This window comes from Corvus kubaryi, unplaced genomic scaffold (genome assembly GCF_017639235.1).
Source record: "Corvus kubaryi isolate FWS band 111438036 unplaced genomic scaffold, C.kubaryi_AGA036_p1.0 37398, whole genome shotgun sequence".
Lineage (NCBI taxonomy): Eukaryota > Metazoa > Chordata > Aves > Passeriformes > Corvidae > Corvus > Corvus kubaryi.
In genome coordinates this window covers 21765510-21786806 of record NW_024581137.1, presented here as the reverse complement: position 1 = coordinate 21786806, position 21297 = coordinate 21765510, and the positions used below count along the sequence as shown (strand labels likewise).

The following is a 21297-nucleotide window of genomic DNA, read 5'->3' as shown; positions in this document are numbered from 1 at the left end:
AAGACAGGAAAGCTTTTGCCATAATTGAAGTGGGAAAACAATAAAAGAAGCTGAATATGACTGCATTGCTAATAAAGGCCTGTGCAATTTTATCAGAATTGTTCATTTCCTAAGAAAACCAAAAGAGGAATCTTCTGTAAATCACACTGTTGTTTCACTAGTCTGTAGCTAAGATAGGGTAAAGGTGTGTTCCAAATAATAAATGTTATTTGACTTACAGAGTCATAGAATGTTTGGGTTGGAAAGAACGTTAAAGATCCTCTAGTCCCAACCCCACTGCCTTGGGTTATTATTTCTCATACTGAAATATTTTTCTAAGTGAAAAAAAAACCCCAATAGGTTGGCAAAGAACAGCTCTTTTACAAAAGCAGAATTGCTCATATCTGAAAGAAGAATTTGGGGTATCAGTTTTATTATTCTGACACCAATCAACCATGCAGTGCAACAGAGATGCATCTTCTTTCCCCATCCACACTGTAAAACTTAAAATGAAATTCAGCTTCTGGAAGCCTCTTGGGTGATGATCACGCTGAAGTTAAATTAAATTTAGGAATGTCTTAAACTATCTGTGAAGTGAAAATCTCCCAAGGCGTCTTCTGGTCAGTTTATTAACTTTATTGCCAATACTTCAAATACTACATTTCAGTACTTCAGTTATTCAGATCAGATGCCCCAAAAAATCCATTAAAATAAAACAAATAATAATGAATTCTTCAGACAAGGAGATGAAGCAGTTAGTAATATATTAGGTTTACTATGAATACTAAAAATAAATGTCTTCGCTCAGTTCACATAATCAGAGATATATTAAAAAACCAAACCTAAACAAGAATTTAAAAAAACCCCAAGCAAACTAAAAAAACCCCACATCACATGTATCACAAAACTTCCTCCCTCTGGTAAGATATCAAATCTTGTCTCTTGATTCAGATGCTGCCTAAGTATATAGTAATGACCTTGAGAAAGTTAAGCATGTTCTTGGAAGTTGTACTGAAGGACTGGGTAGGCAGAAAGGTGGGCTCAGGCAGTGGAAAGCATTCCCTGCCAACCATAAAGCACGTGTGCACACAATAACTGCAGCTCAGAGTATGGTGACACACTGCTAAAGGAAGATAAATGAACTCCCAGATATGTAAGCCTAGAAATGCCAGCAATATATCTCATGAGTTCCATAATGACAGGTATCTTGACTCGCTCAGTGTCCTGTCCACAGCATATGAGGAAGATAAAAGCACTAAGTTTTAAGTAGCACAGCTGCATGTAAGTGCAGGAAAGAGAGAAACTGTTCTTTTCAACTTTCTGGTTTGGCTGTTGGATTTGTTTGAGTTTGTTTTTTGAGATTGGCAGTTGCTTGATTGGTTGACTTTTTTTTTTTTATCTCATAAACGGCAGTCAGAAACAAACTCAATAGAAGTAATACAGGCAGAGGCTGAAGATAATGCAAAATACAATGACCTGCTCTGCCTTAACCAGATTAGTATCCACAACACTTGGATTTTCTTTTCCTCTACATCATTGTTTTTCCCCTGAGTATTGTCATTTCGAAGGTTTACTTTGAAGTGTCCTGGAAAGTGAAGTTGTGCCTTTTAAAAAATCTCTTTAAAGTACTAGAAAGACTGTTACCTGAAGGAAACAATTAGACAGATTTCCAGTTACAGATGGTTCTTCGAGACTATTACTGATCGACAAAAATGTAGCAGTTGACAACCACACTGTTAGGGCTAATTAGTAGGAGTGGGCTAATTCAAAATTCCATTAATTTTCTTCCTGTGTTTAAAGTGAGCTAGGAATTGTGAAAAGCTTAAACCAAAATGACAGTAGATGACAGTCAGGAAGCAGGCTTCACAGTTATGATAGAAGACAACCAGGGACCTTGATTTGGAGCTAAACAAAAAATTGGATAATTAAAAGGCAGTCCAGTAACAACTTGGCATTTGTGAACAGCTATCACAGTGGACAGTTTCCCTGGCACAGGAAAAACAGGATGAGAATCTCAAACTTTTGTTCAATGAAAGAAATGTTAAAAGTGAAAAATTATCAACAACAAAAGAATGATGACTAAAGGTTTAAATTTGCAGGAGCAGGCTGGGTAAGTTTCCTTTAAATTTACCTGAGCACACTAGCTAAGTAACTGCCTATAATTAATTATGTAGTGTGAACATTCAGCTAGATGGCTGTTTGCCTTTTAAACACTTCATGTAGCCTTAAATGGGTCCCCTGACTTTGAATCAAGAAGGCATTCAGATATCTGCTAAAGACTTGAAAAATTGATGGAGCCCTTGTGCAAGTGGAGGATGGCCCCTCAAACCTAGCAAGGCAGCATTTTTGTCAGTATGGACTTCACATCTACTTCATTAGTTTCCATATTGTTCTTCTGTTCATCATGGGTATAATTCAACTTCTCCACGCAGTAATGTGGTTACCAATCTCACTGGGGATACTTGCAGCAGGAGCTGCAGGATCCATGACACAACACACACCTAAGGCTGGCAAACTGCAGTGAGCAAAAAGCAGAAGGAATGAAAGCCCTTTTATTTCCTCTCTTCATAAATAAGTATGTGACCACCCAGGTGTCATGCCTGAATTTAGCCACATTTAAAGAAAAACATCTACCTGAACTTGTGATGCATCCATCTTGTAGACGGATCTTGTAGACTAGTGTGTATGAATTTTCATGAGGGAAGTGTTAGTCGTAAGCTTACAGTAACAAAGCCAATTGTTATTGTTAAAAGTTCCCAAATCTTAACAGTGTGAAATGAAAGAGTGATTGGCATTATAAGATCCTGCCAGCCATGCTATTGATTTGTAAAGGCTGTGAGCATTGTCATTCCTATGCACACACACCCCAGAATTGTCCCCATGACCGATCTGTTAAATCGTGCTGCTGAAGTTCACTCACACCAGCCATACTCTGTGAGGAAGATAACACACTAAGCCTTCTCCAAACCATTGCCCTTGCCCTGTGTCTGGTGTTATAACAAGAACTAGCAGCCACAAAGCACATGCAGAAAAAGCACAACAAGGGTGTTTGGCAAGATCTGTCACATATCTCAAGCTTCCTACATATTGTCATCAATAGCTGCTGATATTTCCTGATACGTGAAAGCAGGAAAAAGGTGAGGCATCTTTCCCTGCTGGGAAATACTGGTTTTATTAAAGGCAACTCCTTCAAGCAAATTCAACTAGATAGCTGTAGTGGGTAATCTGTTGATGCAACTTTCAGAAGGATCTGCTAAGACAATGCTAGAAACTTGCAGCTATTAAATCAGCAGAGCAGAAAATGAACCAGAAATAGTAAAAAGTAAAGGGTAGCAAACAAAGGGATTAAAACTGCATGGCAGCAGTCTCAGGAATCCTCTGATAATGTGAATGAACTAAAGAGTTCTTTTGAGCACTCTAATTTAAGAAAATGGGTATTTGCAAGCAGAAATGAGATAATTTGAGAAGTATGATAAAAAAAGTCTGATTTCTAAATTTGCTTTCTCTCTAATACTTAGCTGGAAACATGGGTTACTCAAAGTAATGTAAATGCCTATGCTTTGATCAGTGCAGATCTACTGGATTAAGTAAGTAAATCCTTCTGAATCTCCTAAAATGCTTATTAGAGGTCTTAAAACTAATCAGAGGTGGAAAAAGGAAGTGGAAACAGTACTAAATGATGATTGAAAGAAGTAGTAAGAATGCCTGAAAGTATACAATTTGGAATTAAAATGTGAATTTTCATTCTCAATGAAAAATCCAGTAATGGCAGAAAAATAAAATACTAAAGCAGGTGTTATGATAGAAAGAAATTAGTCTTCCACAAAAATAAAACACCTTCAATTATCTGCAGTCAATTTTGTGACATACTTAAGGACACTGAGACAGGATACAGTCAGCTTTGTTCCATAAAGTCTTTGTTTCTTCAAACTAAACGACACCAGCAATTACGATTTTCTATGGTTTTACTTAATCAAGCACTATTCATTTGTCCAGTCCTGTGCAAAACACAGAAAGATAAAATTGTATGACCCACGTAGGACTTACTTCAAGAATCGGTTCTTGAACTTTGAAAATGCACGTTGTTTGACTGAAGTCAAATAAATTAGTCTCATATTTCAATGTAAGTACTGTAATATTTGCCATTTGGAGGACTTCATTACAGAAGGTCTCAGATGTGTAATACACAAGATCTGCAGCCTCTAAGCAGCAAAATCTTTTTTTCTGGGAGGAATAAGGGAAAATAAAATCATTCATTTGAAGCCTGAAATATGTATGTCCACAGTTTACTATGACATAAACCAGAATATTTTCCAGAGGACTTTCATTATTAATTCCTGAGTTAAACCTAGTAGCTTTAGTCAAATGTATACCAGAATTCCACATGAAATTTTGTATATCTTATAATCCTTTTGAGCGTTGAAAACTTTTATCTTGACTGTGGAATAAAGGCAACAATTTCCCACTTGCCATCTTTGGATACTATCCCATCTTACAAGGAATAGGGGTTGTTTTACTATAAGAGTGATTTTTTCATGCTAGTATTTATAGACTGTAATAAAAATATTTCTTACATTCTCTTTGATAAATACTGAAGTTGAATACATCTATCTCATTATGCCTTTCACTATTAAACCATTCTTAAGTAATTGAATTATGTCTTCCTTAAATTTCCATTCCATTTGATGCCATTCTTTGGGAAAAAAAAAAATTTAAATAATTAAAATATTACTTATTAAATAAAATATTAAATATTAAATAAAATATTTAATTTACAGTAATAAGATAAACCAAAATCTTTATATCCCTCCATCATGCTCAAAAAAAGTATTTATTTCACAAGGCTTTCTGGAAATCACTACACCACTGGTTCCTGTGTAGCAGATATTTAGCCACAAACCCCCAAGTCAATTTCATCTTTACATCAAGTCCCCCCAGCTTTTCGATAAATCCCATATGGTTCTTTCTTGTATTAAAAGCATTTGATGCACTGAATCTACAGCTCATCTTTATTACTTGCCCAAAAAATTCTAGTTTTTGTGCCATTTGTAAAGACTTTATAATTGCTTGCAGGTAACAGATGAAGTAAGATTATATTATAGTTAACACCTGATTCCAAATGGGCTTCACTGGAATATTTCTACACCAATATGTACCTCAAGATTGCATTCCAAGGCCTATAATTAGCAGGCTCAAATCCACTTAATATGTTCCATATTCATCCTGCAGCACTCCAGTATTTTAGATAATTTTTAACTTCTGCACTTTCTAGAGCCATGCAAACACAAAACACCCCTTACCTTTTACCAATCAAATCTGTAATCTCATAAAAACAAATTTAGGTAGGAAAGTCTAACTTTCTCTCAATTAATATTCATTGTCATTATATAGTTGATCTCATTTACTTCAGTACTCTAGTTCCCTGCCAGCTGCTGCTTTATTTTTCATGAGATTAGTGTCAGGCTGATAGACCTATAAGTACTTTTTTCATCCTGTTTCCCTTTTGTGAATATTGACACAACACTAGCTTTCTTCTAGTCCTCTGGATTTCCTACAGTGTCTACAATGAACAGAAAAACCTAACAGCTTATGCAGAATGCTTTTTATCAGCTTCTTTTAAAACCATATGCAAGTTTTCCTGATCCGTTGTCTAATTTAGTACTTCTGGTTACATATACTAAATCTTACCATTAGTATGGAAAGAATTTAAACATCAACATTATCATTACATGAGTAAACTGGTTTTGCCCCCCCTCTAATTAAATCTAAGACACAGTTCCTTGGTTCATGTTACTCTTAAAAGTGCCTTTTTGTTTTCTTTGATGAATCTATATTTATTTTTGTATTGATTTGTTTCCTATAATACTATTTTGTAGTTCTTAATTTCAATTTACATAAACTGTTCTAGCTCCTTTGATATTAATTCCATTATGGACATGCCATAAAACAAGAGCTTTTATTCTGAGAGACTGTTATTAGATATAGCACAGTGAAGTACAGAATGCACAAAGATGAAATGAGAAACAGAGAATAATTCTTCAAAATGTTTGAAACCCTATATAAATCTTGAGAATAAGAGGCTCTGAACATACCTCTTCTGAAGTTACAGGTGTGGCCCGCCTGAACTTTAACCTATAAGCAAACCATTTAGTGCACGGAAAACTACAATAAGTCTAAGAAGCACAGCATGAAGATGAACTGCATGAAAGTGCGCAAAGATAAACTGCATGTTTACCTTCCTCCTCAAACAGATATTACAGTCACAGTTATGCTTTGTCTCAAAATAACTTGATATTTGCTGGTGCTGAAGATACCTTACTAAACTTAAGTTTAACTTAATTTTTGCTTCGGCTTATTTAGATGAGTTGCAAATGCAGTGGTAGCAAACCTTAGAACAACTAGAAGTTAGGTGGATTTTTGTATTTTGCCATATATTCACTAATTCAAAATATAATAATTTTTTTTTCAGTGATAAGGGGGACAATGTAGGAAGACAGAAAGCCTTTGGTCCTGATATTTACTTTGTTTGACTGGTACCAAATATAAAATGAATATTTGTGACGTCTAACTCCATTAATACAACAGAGTGGAAGGTATATTTTAGCAAAAGAATGACACAGGAGGGAGGAATTTCACCTATAAGAGTTCTCTAGCTGAGGAAAGAAATCACTGCTCTGCAAAGACTTTAAATACATTATTGCAAGTTGTGGAATACCAAATGGAAGACAGAATAAATAGAATTGTTGCAAAATAAATTGCTCTTCCCATTCTTAGAATAGTTTTTAATATTAGCCACGTTTGGCCTTTTTCTGAAAACACCTACTATATGTACATAGAACAACCTGTTTCTAGAAATAATGATTTCTGCTGCACTGAGTTCTCGTAACATGAATAGCGAATGAAATGCCAATGACTGGGCAAAGCAGAATCTCCTACATTTATTAATACAACTCTTGCAGCTATGGCTGTCTTTAGATCTCTCTGAATGGTGCTATGAGATACAGCAATGGCTCCAACATTTAGCACAGTAGGTTTAGCCATATTCTTAAAAACACTCTCCAGCTTCCTTGATTTAGGCATGGCAAGAACATGACATGTACCACAAAAGAAAATAATCTAAGCAAGCTCTAAAGCATCTTTGGAGATGTGGTTGTTCTTGCCTTAGAAGCACCCCCCCCCCAAGAAAAATCCAGTTCCCCACAGGTAACTACTTCCTGCTTCTGCCTTGCTCAGCCAGTATGATGTCACCTTGAAAAAAGATGGGTCACTTGAATGAAGACCTACCTACTCTTTTGTTGCCCTCAAAACAGACCCCTGTCATTTGAAAAATTCCATCTCGCAAAAACTGACCACCTATCTCAGAGCATTGGATCAAGGAGTTTCTACTCCATTCCAGATTAGTGCATAAACAATTACTCAGTAGTTACATGCTTCTGAAACTGTTGTTTTTCAGTAAAAACTTGAAAGAAGATCTAGGACTGCAATGATTTTTTGAAATCCCAATGGCTACAACTGAGGAGTCTTCAGACCCATCCTCCTAGATAGTGTCAATGCCCTTCCCAACATAACAACAAAACACACCATGAAGAACGTGTCATCCATCAGATATGTGCTACAGCACTTGATTTAGAGCAGTACTGATGAATAACTTAAAAACAGACACCTAATAAGCAGAAGATTATTCCCAAGATTTCTAGTTGTTACTCTGATGGGCATGCGGCAGCCAAGCGGACTTTTCCCTGAGACAGAATGAAAGACTCTATTTAATATTTCAATAGAAAAGGCTTTTCAGACCTATGAACAATACCATTGTTAGTGTCGGACTTTCATACGAATTGAATAGGCTGATACAGATGTTGTGACTGACAGCAGTTTCTAACTGCAGGATTATTCAAGCATAAAATTGCTGTCAAGGCAATCACAATCAAAAGCAGCTGGGTCCACAGAAAACACATGGTGTTCATATGACGAAGCTCTCAGCATACGTAGATGCAAGCAACGAAGGATTTTAGTTCACATTCATGATCAATTGAGGCACACATAAATTACTGTAATTTTTATATCGTCATTTAGCTACACTCTGAAAGAAAGAAAAAAACTCTAGTTCTACACAGAGATCAAAAGAGAAGCTATTGTCTTCCAAATTGCCATCAAGCTCTAATACAAAATTGGTACAACAGTCTGTGGAATGCTGATAACATTTAGTGCTGCAGTTAGCTACAGATTGTCTGAAGTACAGAAAAGTCAAAGCACAGATGATTTAAAGTGAAAGATGGCATTGCACAGTTAAATTTTGCTGGTTTGGGCTGAATTTTCCAGGCATGTGATAAAGAGAACTGATAGCTGTGAAAGAGTAATTTCTAATTTCCAAGTAAATGACAAGAGAATTGGAAAATAAGAACATTTCTTTCAGACTATAACTTCTTTTAAAGATTTTTCATTCAAATAAAATTTAAAAAGAAGCAGTTTAACTTTGGGAATTGGGTAATTGGGAAGGGATCCATGAAGACCTATAGCTTGCTTTGAAATTCATCTGTGTTGTGCTAATCACCAAGCAATTGCTTCTCCTTTTTTCATTTCACATTTGCAACTTTCAAATGTTCCATGCGGAATATCTTAAACAAGTAAATATGAAATAAAAATCCTTACAAATTCAAAATTCAAGGTCATTGTTCTATTTTGATGTGTACTAAAACATTGACTTCCAAAGGAAATCAATTTACATCCAGTATCTCACAAGCCTGAACCGAGAGATAGCCTGGTAATTCTGTTGTGCCCTAAGCAATGTTGAAATGATCTGAAGAAAACACTTGCCAAAACAAAAGCATGCTTTATGATAAAATAAAGCATATGGAAACAAAACATCTTAAACAAACACACTGCACTGAATTGTACTTCTAGATTAAACATCCTTAATGTAATAATTACATATACAAGGGTATCCACAGCCTAAGCTGTACCAGCAAATTGCGCACTGGGATCATACAGTAAATTGATTCTGCATACACCAGCAGATTTTGAATAGTATTAAATACTATTTTGAATTTTAAATACAGTTGACATAAGTATTATTGTTAGAAACAGAATTTATTTTAGTTAGAAAAGATTACAAGCAAATCTGCTGCCTATAAAAATGCTAATAAATAGTGTTAATATCATAAATACAGAAGTATATCTTCTTAAAATTTCATTAAGAAATGAAAAGTTTGGGTGGTTTGGCATTAAGAACAAAGGATTAAAGAAGTAACTTGAAGAGCAAAAATAATAAATATAATAGTAAAATAGGGTAGCTACACCAAGCAATACCAGAAATAATCTAGTAATTCTTAATATATGGAAACTCTCATAAACATGAAACCCTAGACATTACCAAAATGTATTTTTATTATAAACAGCTGAATGTAAGGGAGATAAAATGAAATTGAAAATAAAAGGAAAGCAGAGATATTAGGAAAATTGTTTTCATTTTAAAATGGGATTTCCTTTCTATTACAAGTTCTGGAGCTGAAACAGGAACTGCACAGATGCATCTGTGTACAGAACTAATAACACATTAAGAGATAAAACAAAACAAGCAAGGTGTGCTAATGCATGGTATTGGAGGAAACAACATGCAAGTACTGGTCTTGGATAGAGAAGGGCAATATTGTAATCAAACATGCAGAAATATATTAATATAAATAGTAGTACTAGTCAATTATATGTTGTCCATCTATAAATATTCACACAACCAAGTTTTCACTTGAGCACTGTGTTAGAAAACTTTTTCCTACAATTTAGAACGGAAGTTTTGAATCTTAAATAAAGCACTACCTATTAATAACAAAGAGTCCCTTGACTCCTTACTAGAGACCTGAAAGAGACACAATGGTCTAATAAGGACATGCTCACTCACATTATGAACAAACCAAAATCAGGAATCTCTGACCTAGGAGACCAGGGAAAAGGACTATTGGAATGAGGACTTTTCCTTGGTCAAGGAGGCTTGAACGCTCAAACAAACTTGATACCCACAAGCCCATGGGGCCTGGCAGGATGCATCCAGGAGTGCTGAGAGAGCTGGCGGACACCATAGCTAGGCTGCTCACAATCTTTGAAAGGTCATGGAGTAAAGGAGAGGTACCTAAAGGCTGGAAGAAAGCAAATGTCACCCTGGTCTTCCAAAAGGGCAAGAAGGAGGACCCAGGGAACTACCAGCTAGTCAGCCTCACCTCGATCCCTGGAAAGGTGATGGAGCGCCTCATTCTGGAGGCCATCACTATCCACATGGATGACAAGAAGCTGATCAGGAGTAGTCAGCATGGATTCACTGAAGATAAATCATGCTTAACCAACCTGACTGCCTTCTATAGTGAAACAACTAACTGGGAGGATGAGGGGAGAGCAGCAGTTATTGTCTACCTTGACTTTAACAAGGCTTCCAACACTTGTCTCTACTACATACTCAAAGACAAACTCACGAAGAGTGGACTGGATGAGTGGACAGTGGTGTGGATTGAGAACGGGCTAAACCAGAGGGTCATTATCAGTGGCATGGGGTCTGATTTGAGGTCTATCACTACTGGTATTCCCCAAGGTTCAATACTGGGCCCAGTACTGTTTAACTTGCTCGTCAATGACTTGGATGAAGGGGCAGATGCCTCCCCAGCAACATCACTGATGATACAAAGGTGATAGATGTGGCCGATACCCCAGAGAGCTGTGCAGCCCTTCAGAAGGACCTCAACAGGTTGGAGAGACAGGCAGAGAAGAACATTCTGAAATTCAACAAAGGCAAGTGCAGGGTCCTGCATCTGGGGAAGAATAACCAGCACAGGCTGAAAAGCAGCACTGAGAAGATGGAGATGGGGGTCCTGGAGGACAAAAAGCTGTCCATGAGCCAGAAGTGTGTCCTAGGACCAAGGAGGCCAATGGTCTCCTGGGGCGCATTACGAAAAGCATTACCAGCAGAGCAAGGGTGGTGATCCTGCCCCTCTACTCAGCCCTGGTGAAGCCACATCTGAAGTGATGTGTTCACTCCTGGACTTCTCAGTACAAGATAGACATGGAGCTCCTGGACAGGGTCCAGAGGAGGGCAGCAAAGACGATTTAAGGGACTAAAGCATCTCCCTTATGAGGAGCTGCTGAGGGAGTTGGGCCTGTTCAGCCTCAAGAAGAGATGACTGACAGGGGACCTCATCAATGTCTATAAATATCTGAAGGGAGGGTGCCAAGGGGATGAAGCCAGGCTCTTCTTGGTGATGCCAAGCAGTAGGAAAAGAGGCAATGGGCATGATGCACAAAAAGTTTCATCTGAATGTGAGGAAGAACTTTTTTACTGTGCAGGTGACCACACAGATTGCCCAATATTTTTTGAAGTCTTTATTAATGACCCAGACAATGGGGCAGAGTGCACCTTCAGCAAGTTTGCTGATGATTAAGAACTGAGAGGAGGGCCTGATGCACCAGATGGATGGGTTGCCATTCAAAGGCACCTGGACTGCCTGGAGAAATTGCACAACAGAAGTCCCTTGAAGTTCAACAAAGGAAAGCACAGAAGTCCCACAACTGGGAAGCCATAACCCTACACATCAGTCTGGGCTGGAGGCTAAGCATCTGGAAAGCAGCTTTGTGAAGACGGACCTAAGACCCTAGAGGGCACCATTTGAAAAATAAGCCAGCAGTGTATATAAATACCTGATGAGGTCAGGGAATAGAAAATACAGAGACTCTTTTCATTGGTGCCCAGTGACAGGAAAAGGCACAACAGCCAGAAACTGAAATACAGGACATTGGACACTGAAACACAAGAAAAACTTCTGTTTTCTTTAAGGGTGGTCAAACCATAGAATGGGTTGCCCAGGAAAAGGTTGTGAAGATAGTTAAAACTCAACTGAAAAAGATACTCAGCAAACTGCTCAGGCTAACTCTGCTCTGACCTGTAGGGGCGGCCTTGTCAATATTCAGACATCCATAATGACGTCCCTTCACAGAACCTCAAAAATTCTGTGATCCTCTAGTATTTTGGCTGCCAAACTCCTAAATATCTTTCTAAACTTTTCCATGTCATGCCATCTACCTTTCTTCCTCCTGCAAAGTTTACCCTGACTTACCACACTACTTCTGATTGCTTTCTCTCTCCTGCCTTCACTTTTATGCCCAAGACCTTGCCTGAATGACTGTTCTCTCCCACTCCAACTGCTCTCAATTTTGTAATTATCCCAGTTGCACAGAAATTGCTATTTCAGGAGTGAGTTTCATCTGCTGACCAGAAATATCCTACCACTTCTTAGACAAAAAGAAAAAAAAAGAATTGTAAAGGGGTAATGAAACAAAATCTTTTTTCCACAGAAGAATTTTCATATGCATCAGTGAAGGAAAAATAAAGAGAACTTATGCTTTCTCCAATGCTGTTACCCACACATGTTCAGTATCTGTAAAAAACCCAACCCTCTTCCTTTTCCTTCTAATCCACCCCTCAGGGTTTTCCTTTCTTGTGATGCCTTTATCACTTGAACACGTTTATGCTACCTTTATCCTTTAAACACCTGCCTGTTACATTTATGGTGTCTATTCCTTAAGTTGTCTCTCATCTTGTGTGAAACTGTAAGCTTTTTAGGACAGGCACCAGTACTTTGTTCCCTGACAGCACAGGGGTCTCTCAGCTGTTAAGACTGTACTAGTGATAGATGATCTTGTCTGTGCCTTGGTCCAGATCCACACTTTTTCTGCTTATCACATTTTTGTTTGTTTTTAAGAGCCGTTCACTGCATTTAAGTACACAGGATTCAAGGCACAGCGTATAACAGTCAAAAGCAACATTAAAGACTTTGCCATAGTGACGCCTCCTAATGACAGGTTTTTACCCCTTTGAAAGGTCTGTTCCTTCTTTTCCATTGATACCAAATGATCTAACTCATTCTGAATTCTCTGATGAATAAATAAATAAATAAAAGCAGCCCAAATCTTCAAGACTTAATTTGTGATAATGTGGTCATGGAGTGTCCTGCTTAACTTCACATAGCTTTGGACAAGATTAATATATACACATGTGCAACAACTAGAGGGACATCATATAATATTGGAGATTCAATCTATTTTCCAAAAATCCTAATGTAGGGCAATGACTTTACTGGACAGGTATTTTAATTAGGATGATGGAATACATTCTATCTAAACATATTTTGACAAGTGCTCTGAAGTATCAGTCCTTACAGCTGAAGATGCAAAGCAGCTTTTTGAAGAAAATATACCTTTTCAGAAAGTAGGAACAATTTTCAAAGCTATCAAAGATGTTTAACAATTTAATATCAGGGAATATGTATGCATGTGTGTTTATATATAGCAAAAATATGCATTTTTATTGTCACATCTGAATCAGAGAATAAAGAAATATTGAAATCTGGTTTGTATAATGCCATAAAGTAGGCTTCTCCTTGTAATGCTCGTGTTTTCTATTCTTCTTTCCTGACTACCCATGTAATACAATAATTGGCAAATACAGATGAAAGAAGTGTGTTAAATACTAGAATGATAACAAAGTTCTTATATCTTGAGAATGGCATTGCCATTACATGACTGCCAACATAACTCTTCATGGTGTTTTATTGCCCCAAAGATTTTTCACCTTCAAGCCTTCTAATAATCCTAAAAGTTTGTTTAAGGGGAAAAAAAAAATAACGACTTTCACAGAACGAGCAAAATAACCCCACATTTTTTGTTTTCTCCTTTACACATAATTTAAACACCAGAAATCAAGTGTAAGAGGTTTTAAAGAGTTAGCTTATATTGTGAGTTGCACAGTGTCAGTAACACACGCTGGCACCACATCTAACAAGATAGTTCCAGAATAAGCAACATAACAAATTGCTGCTTTAGCCCTTGAATCAGTTTGTATATCATGTGATCTTTTTCATAATCCTTATTGCATAGCACTGCAGATTTCCTTGTGACATTTTGCTTACTGTAGCTGCTAAGGGTACACAGAACCTGTGATCTGAAGTCCTGACCAATGTGCTGTGACTGATGTGTAATTCACCATTTAACCACTGCTGTAGATGATATATAAGAAGTGATATGTACATGACCCTGTCCTCAGTGTATTTGGGATCAACTATTAATCTTCAGCAGACAGCTTTAAAACACTGTAGAAAAATCTTTTGCTCCAAATGATCACAAGTACCTGGACTTAGTAACTTTCTTCTAGTTATGAAAGACTAATTTATGAATTATATTCATTAGTACAACTGTTTCCTAAGAACTGTATATTACTATCAGGATGTTTGACTTTTACAGTGATAGTTTCCAAATGTAGAAACTCATACAGTGCAGTATATTCTGGCACTCAGAATCATTTTGCCCATAAAAGTTTTATCGAGCAAATATAAGACATAAGAACAACTAGAAGGGAAATAAAATCCAATTTATGACATTTTTGACTTGTCACAGTAGACAGAAAATTTCATCCTTTTGGCTACCCAAAATTTTTTTCCCTCACCATGTATACATGCTTGACAAAGGATAATTTACACCAAGGATTTTATTCTGTTGCCCGTCACATCAATGCTGACCTCTAATAACTGCAGCTGGATAGAACTGCCTGCCTTACTTTGAATGCCCCTGGTTGAACAGGGCTTTTGGCAGCAGTTGAACATGGCTCTCAATATTTTAGGAAATTGGAAGATTTTTGGTTGCTTGTCAATTAACATCAATATGTGTCTTTTAGAACCCCATTAAGGTCAGTATTTCTAACATAGAATAAATATATGTATACATACACATACACGTATGTTTACACACATTCTATGAAATTAATCCAGGAGTTCGCAGACACTGCGTAAAGCAGAAGAAACTCCTGCACAGGCCATTGCTTAAGTGTGCAACTGGATTTCTGATATTTTCTTACTTATGCTGATACAAAACCAGATTTGGACTACTGACCTTGGATACAGGACAGTTCATATATCTTCTCAGGGATCTAATTCAAAGCTTGATAGAAAAACTCAGATTGGTTTTAAAGCACATTGGAAAATCCTTCAAACTTACACAGCATAAGATAAAAGCTTTTGAATAATACAGTTTAAAGTTTTAAAAAAATCTTTCTTTTCTTCAGCTATTGTCTTCAACCACTAGATCATATTCGGTAAACAATAAATCACTCTTTTCACACAACAGTCTCCTTCCTGTTCTAAATATCTCAACAGATAATAGCATAAGAAACTTTTAAAGCTATTTGTATATTTAGAAACACATATTTTCCCAAATAACTTTTGACATTGTTCCTATTTTCCCACACTTAATTTCTTTCATCACACAAAAACCTCAGAATATTTTCTTTTTCTTTTTTGTGGTAAAAAAGACAAAAAAAATGTAGCAAATATTCCTTAAAGTCATCCCATTATAATTAGGTTATAAATCTCCATAAAAAAATATGCTGTCAATAATAATGAGTTATAACTAAGATAAACATATTTATAGAGAGAGATGGACACAGAGGTATCTGTCTATAACAAATATAGTGAAGATGTATCTTCAACAAAGTACTACACATGCCTGCAAGGTACTTTTCTGTTATGTTATAGTTGGTTAATGCACATCTATTTACAATGCTAAACTTACTGGATCAGAAGTGGTTCCAAATGACCAGTTTTCAGCATCAGTAGGTAGGTCTCTGATGTTTCACAGCTTTGGCTTTTTTTTTTTTTTTTTTTTTTTTTTTTTTTTTTTTTTTTTTTTTGGTTATTTTTGCCTTGCTTGGGGAATGGAACTGGTTATGCCTAAATATGGAAACTGTATCCCTTTGTGCACAAGAGCAGTCATACTTTGTGAGACACCAAACTACCTCTCAGGTACCTTACAACCTTCCTTTGAAATTTCCAACAATAGCTGCATATTTAAAATGCAATCTCAACCAAATCCTGTTGACTTTACAAATACATAGATTTTATTTGCAAAGGAGTAACTTTTACCCACACAACAATTTAAGGGCTATTATTTCAGTATGAAGACTCATTTAAGCAGAATAATTGGCATCAATAGCACTTACCTGATTATGTGGAAGAGAGGTTATACAGCTCTTTTCCAATTCAAAACCATGCAATAGCCATTTTAAAAAAATAATGCAATGTTTGAAATTTATGAAAATTAGGTTTTTACTGAAAATGCTTTTAAAGAGGCTTCTAGACACAAATAGTGCAATTTGTTACACTGTGCTTAAAACAAATGTGCCATATATAATTATTGATAGAGAGATAGTGCATACAGACCAGGATGTTAGATCAGCTGATATGTTAATCAAGTAATGAGTATTGCATTCCATCGCAAAAAGAATGTCAAGCCTCTTTTCACTAGGAGAAATTGGCTACATGACTATCAGACTCTCACCAGCCTACTGAAGGGACTTAAAGCAATATCACACAGAAAGATGGATCGAGCATGAATCAATGTGGCAAGCACATAACCAAACAGACATGGAATTAAACGAGAAAAATAAAACTACGAACCAAACCAAAACCAAACCAAACGGAACCAACAAAGATTGTCGCTTAACCTGTTTTGTCAGAGCTGGTATTGATGGTATTGGTAGTGATGGAAGTGAAGGCAGTCTTTGCGCTGTCCTTGGTAGTAACAGATTTCTGCTTATTTTTCATGGCTTCCAGTGCTTTGAGCTTCTTGGCATGTTTAGTGCCTTTGTAGTGGGCCGCAGCCTGGCTCTACAAAGGAGAACAAAATGAACCATGCAATCAGGCTCATTTCTAAACTGGCATTCTCTGTATTAGTACAAATACAGACTACCTTTCAATAATGGGTACCACTTACATTATCCGAGTAGTGACCAAACAGAAAACTATAATTAGAATGATGCTTGAAAAACAATGGAAAAATACTAGAGCAATGCAATTCAATAAATACAGTATATTACTGTATAACAGTAGATTACTTTCAGACCAAAATTAGGTTGTTTTAGTCTACCTTGCTACCATGAGTTTTTCTATTAAGATTTATGTTACTTTCACATGAAAAAAAATAATTCTCAGGCAACAGGGAGGATGGTACTCTCCTCCCAGCAGCTTTGTACTTTTCCAGTTTCTATTTCAAACTAGAATTTTTGTCAAAGCTTTCTTCAAAGAACAGTTTACTACTAATAGTGGTATCAGCAACTTCTCAGCAAAGACTGAAAGTAAAAAAACAAATCAAAAATACCCAGCCCAAAACTAAACCCCAACCAAAAGAAAGCAAAATATAAAACACACCTTCAAAGCCCATCACTAAAGACTTAACTGAATGTGAGGCAGAAATGAAATTATCTGGCTTTCTAAAAAAAAAAAAAAAATAAAAAAAATTAAAAAAAAAAAAGAGGATTACTTTTGTCCACCTGCTACAAAAGGTAGTGTTTGAAATTCAAAGCCAGGAGCATCCTTTCAAAGGAGAAAGCTCCCACAAATCCTGTCACAGTCCCAAGTATATTTTGGCTACTTCATATCTTTAAGCTAAAATAGATTTGTATATGTGCTGCTATTAAAATTCATGCATTACACTGAAAATAACTTTATTATTTCAAGAGTTATTATCAAATTTTTTCATTTACTATATGTGCAAGTATATTTTAAGAAAAGTATTTGAACTATTAGACTAAACCTTATACAAAAACCACTAGAATTTGGATGAATATTCAGAGTTTATTTCTTCCCTAATTATTTAAAGTTTTATAAGAAAGATAGTCTTTCAGTTGATAAGTTAACAACATGAAAAATTGCTTATATCTTTACTTTTGAAGTTCAAACTTCATGGTAAGTAACTCCTTTATTACTTGAAAGGGAAGTTAAGACTTTAGAAATGTAATCAAAATTTAGCTACTAGAGAATTGAAAAAAATTAAAAGCAACAATTCTGGGTCAGCTCAAGGACCCATAAAGGTCAATATCTTCTTTTTAGAAAACATTAAACAATAGAAAATACTTAGAACATAAAGGAGGGTAAATGCTTTCTACTGTGAAATCAAAAGAATAAAAACATATATGGAATTTAGTGGCTACAAAACTAAAGTTATCAAAAAGGGATAAAAAGACACAGTCATTCCAACCTCTAAGCTGCTCATGCAGGTAGAAGAATCCTGCATTATCTGGCATTTCTTTGGCATTAGACCATTGTTTAATGCTATTTGATGTGCTGAATTTTGGGGGAGAGGAGTTCTAGTGACCATCACTGTAAGGAAGCATATTATTTCTGAGAATTATGACTTTTAGCTTACATGAAAAGTCTTGATTCCTTCCAGATGCCTGAGATTTGAGAAGTGTAAGGTGAGTAGGAAAGAAGTGAGAGACCTTGTCTAAAACCAATTAACAATATATGTGTAGGTGTATATATGCATAGATATATACCCACACATACACTCTTGTATATTGAGATGCATCATTCAGTTAGGTTGAAAAGCCAGTTTCTCTATACCTAAAATAATGCAAATATTGTATTAGGTACCCTTATTGAAAGAACACTGGACAGTGAAGTTTTTAATTAGAAACAACTTGAACAGAAACAGCACAATCATGCACCTTTTACAATTCTCAACACATAACATTGAGACATACTGTAAGCCAAATACAAACAGTCAGAGGATGTTAATTATAATCAAATCAAAAGACCAGTGTTAAGTTACAATGACGCATTAAAAATGACAAAATACTGTACACCCTCATGTTGCTATCATGTCAGCTATTTTCAGAGTTTCTAGTCAAATTTAATCATCAGTCAGCTTCAGATTCTGACTGCACTTGTTTTCCCTAACTAATAGTGTCACTAGTCAAACATCGAAACATAGTCATAACATGGTCCTTACTACAGAATTATGAATACTGATAGTAGTTTGATAGACATCTCAACTTTCTTCACAGAATTGTTGGCAGAGAACCCCAAGTTTAATTCTTCTGCACCCATAGTTCTCTCCAAATTCTCACAGTTATAGTTCCACAAAGCTCATCTCAAGTTGTATGTTGGATGCTGAAGGAATATACAATGAGGGCCTATATAGAAATTGGTGACCTTTTCATTGCTCTGAAATATATGAATGAAATTGCTCTAAAGTGGAAACACATTGCTCAAATTTACAGGTATGATGGCTGCTACACAGAGTTGTCCATAACTCACTTCCCACAGAGTGCTGACAGTTCACCCAGCCTCTACTTAAATAAGACCTTCAAGTCTTTTTATTCAAAGTTTAAATCTCCTTCCTCTGTGGGGACATGAAGCCATCTGAGCTTGTTTCAATATAACTGTAGATGGCATGTTAATGGGAGTTCTATGTGAGAGCAAACAAATTGCTCCTAAGCATTTAACCAGCTCCAAATTAGATTATGCTGAACTTTTACAACTGAACTGGAACCCTAATTAAAAAGACAAAAAAAAGAAAAAAAAAAAAAGAGGTCTGTCATTATCTTTTCTTGCAGGAGTAAGATGTAGGAAATGGAAAAATATCCATAAATATATTTTTCAGCAAAGCAACATAAAATATGGTACCTCACTGAATCATTTCTTGCAGCCATAAGAGGACCAAAACAATCCTCACTGCTTAAATGGCTTTTACTTGTAGCCTATAAAAATCGTTCCTTAAGTAGTATTTACTTGTAGAATGAATACAAAACCAAGATAGATCATAAAATGTAATTATTCCCAACTTTCATGCTGAATTAAGCAATAATAGGAGAGAGCAGAAGAGTGAGAAACAAGTTAGACCTAGTTTTTGCTGCCAACCATGATGCTTAACTGAATGAAGAGACTGAAAGGTAAGAAGGGTCTCCTTCTGGAACATCTCATAGTTCAACAGTTGCAAAACCCAAGCAGGTAATATATAAATGTTTTATACATGCTTTTATTACCTTATGAAGCTGTGCTAAGAGATGAGCAGAGCTTATATATATCTACACATTTAGTTTATATATATCTACATATTTATATACATCTACAGAAGCCAAAAGGAATCAAAGGAGAATTTCCCTTTCCATGTTTTATAAAGGGATACTGACTTTTTAAATTGGTCATTTTGGTAGAAGCCAGTTTCCTTTAGAAACAACTGATCTAAAATCAGATGTTCTCTCACTGGAAAAAAAAATCCCCACTACTACAGAACACTTCATAATCAGTTATCCTAAAAACTCTTTAATATTAAATTTAGTTTCTTACTATGATTACAAAAGAATACTTTAGAAAAATACTTTAGGAAAGAGCTTACTTTCTTCCTTCATCATAGTTTTCATGTTTGATGCACAGAATTAGCCCTAGCACTGTGAAGACAAGTCACTGTCAGCTAATGTGTAACCAAGTCAGTGATGAAGCATCAGAAGTATGTCAAATATTGCTGGTGCAGTGTTATAGAGAACTTTAGGAAACTATATCCATTCTTAAAAAATATGTCCAATGTAAAAGTAAAAATTATTTTATTATTATTTATTATAATAATATATAGTTATGTCATATATAAAGAACATGAAATCTAATAATAAAATAATATAGCTAATATAATTATATAAATATACCATGTGACTATAATAATATTTATTACTATTTTGTATCTAAGTTGAAAACTCAAGGATCCTTAAAGAAATTCTGAGGGCCCTGATTCTGAAAATGACACGTAGACAAACTTTGGTCTGTGGGAACTACTTCAGTAAAGTGTCAAGATGTCTACTAGCAAATCACTTTTCAGTGTTATTTGTCACGACTTCCTGACTATTTGATCAGTACAAGTCAATTTAAGCATCTCCTAATATTTTCTTCTGGTTCCACGTATCTGTGTTGAATAATCAGGGACCTTTCTAATCCATACATTTTATAACCTTGACAAATTGCTCAAATATAAAAAGGATTTGTCTATAAAATCTGTCTAGATATTTAAATATATGTTTTAACCACAGAGACACAAACATACCATAAAAGAATAAAAATTCTATATGCAGATGTAAACAGAAAATAGAGCTGTAGTGTAAAAACTCAGCTGTATTTTCTTCGCTTAAGTGCAGTATTGTACCACAATCACCATCAGGACATCATATTACCAAGCAAATTGAAATGTGTAAAATACACTGAGAGAGATGAAATGTTTTAAACAATCCAGACAGTATTCTCTTACAATTACAGCCAACATATCTACATGGAAGTCTTCAAAATAAGTTTGTCTGCCTCACTAATGTACTTCAGTGGATTCTTTGCCTTCTCACTTACGTTCTTTAGGCATTGGTCCAACAAAAACATTGCACTTAATTTTTGCACTGAGACAAAAACCAGGTCTCGTCCTATTCTCAGAGAGTTTTTAACTTTGCAGCACTGCATCTTCTTTTTCATATCCCTC

The 21297-nt window shown here is 35.7% G+C and overlaps 1 protein-coding gene across 4 annotated transcripts in view; it reads right to left on the bottom strand.

Moving 5' to 3' along the window:
• The window catches only part of ZNF385D (zinc finger protein 385D), a 423741-nt gene that overhangs the window by 51274 nt on the left and 351170 nt on the right, over positions 1-21297 (bottom strand). For all 4 annotated transcript variants that reach the window (XM_042042823.1, XM_042042822.1, XM_042042821.1 and 1 more), the window contains one exon: positions 16508-16670. In XM_042042823.1, coding sequence (XP_041898757.1) covers positions 16508-16670 — 163 coding nt within the window. The remainder of the gene's footprint in view (positions 1-16507; positions 16671-21297) is intronic.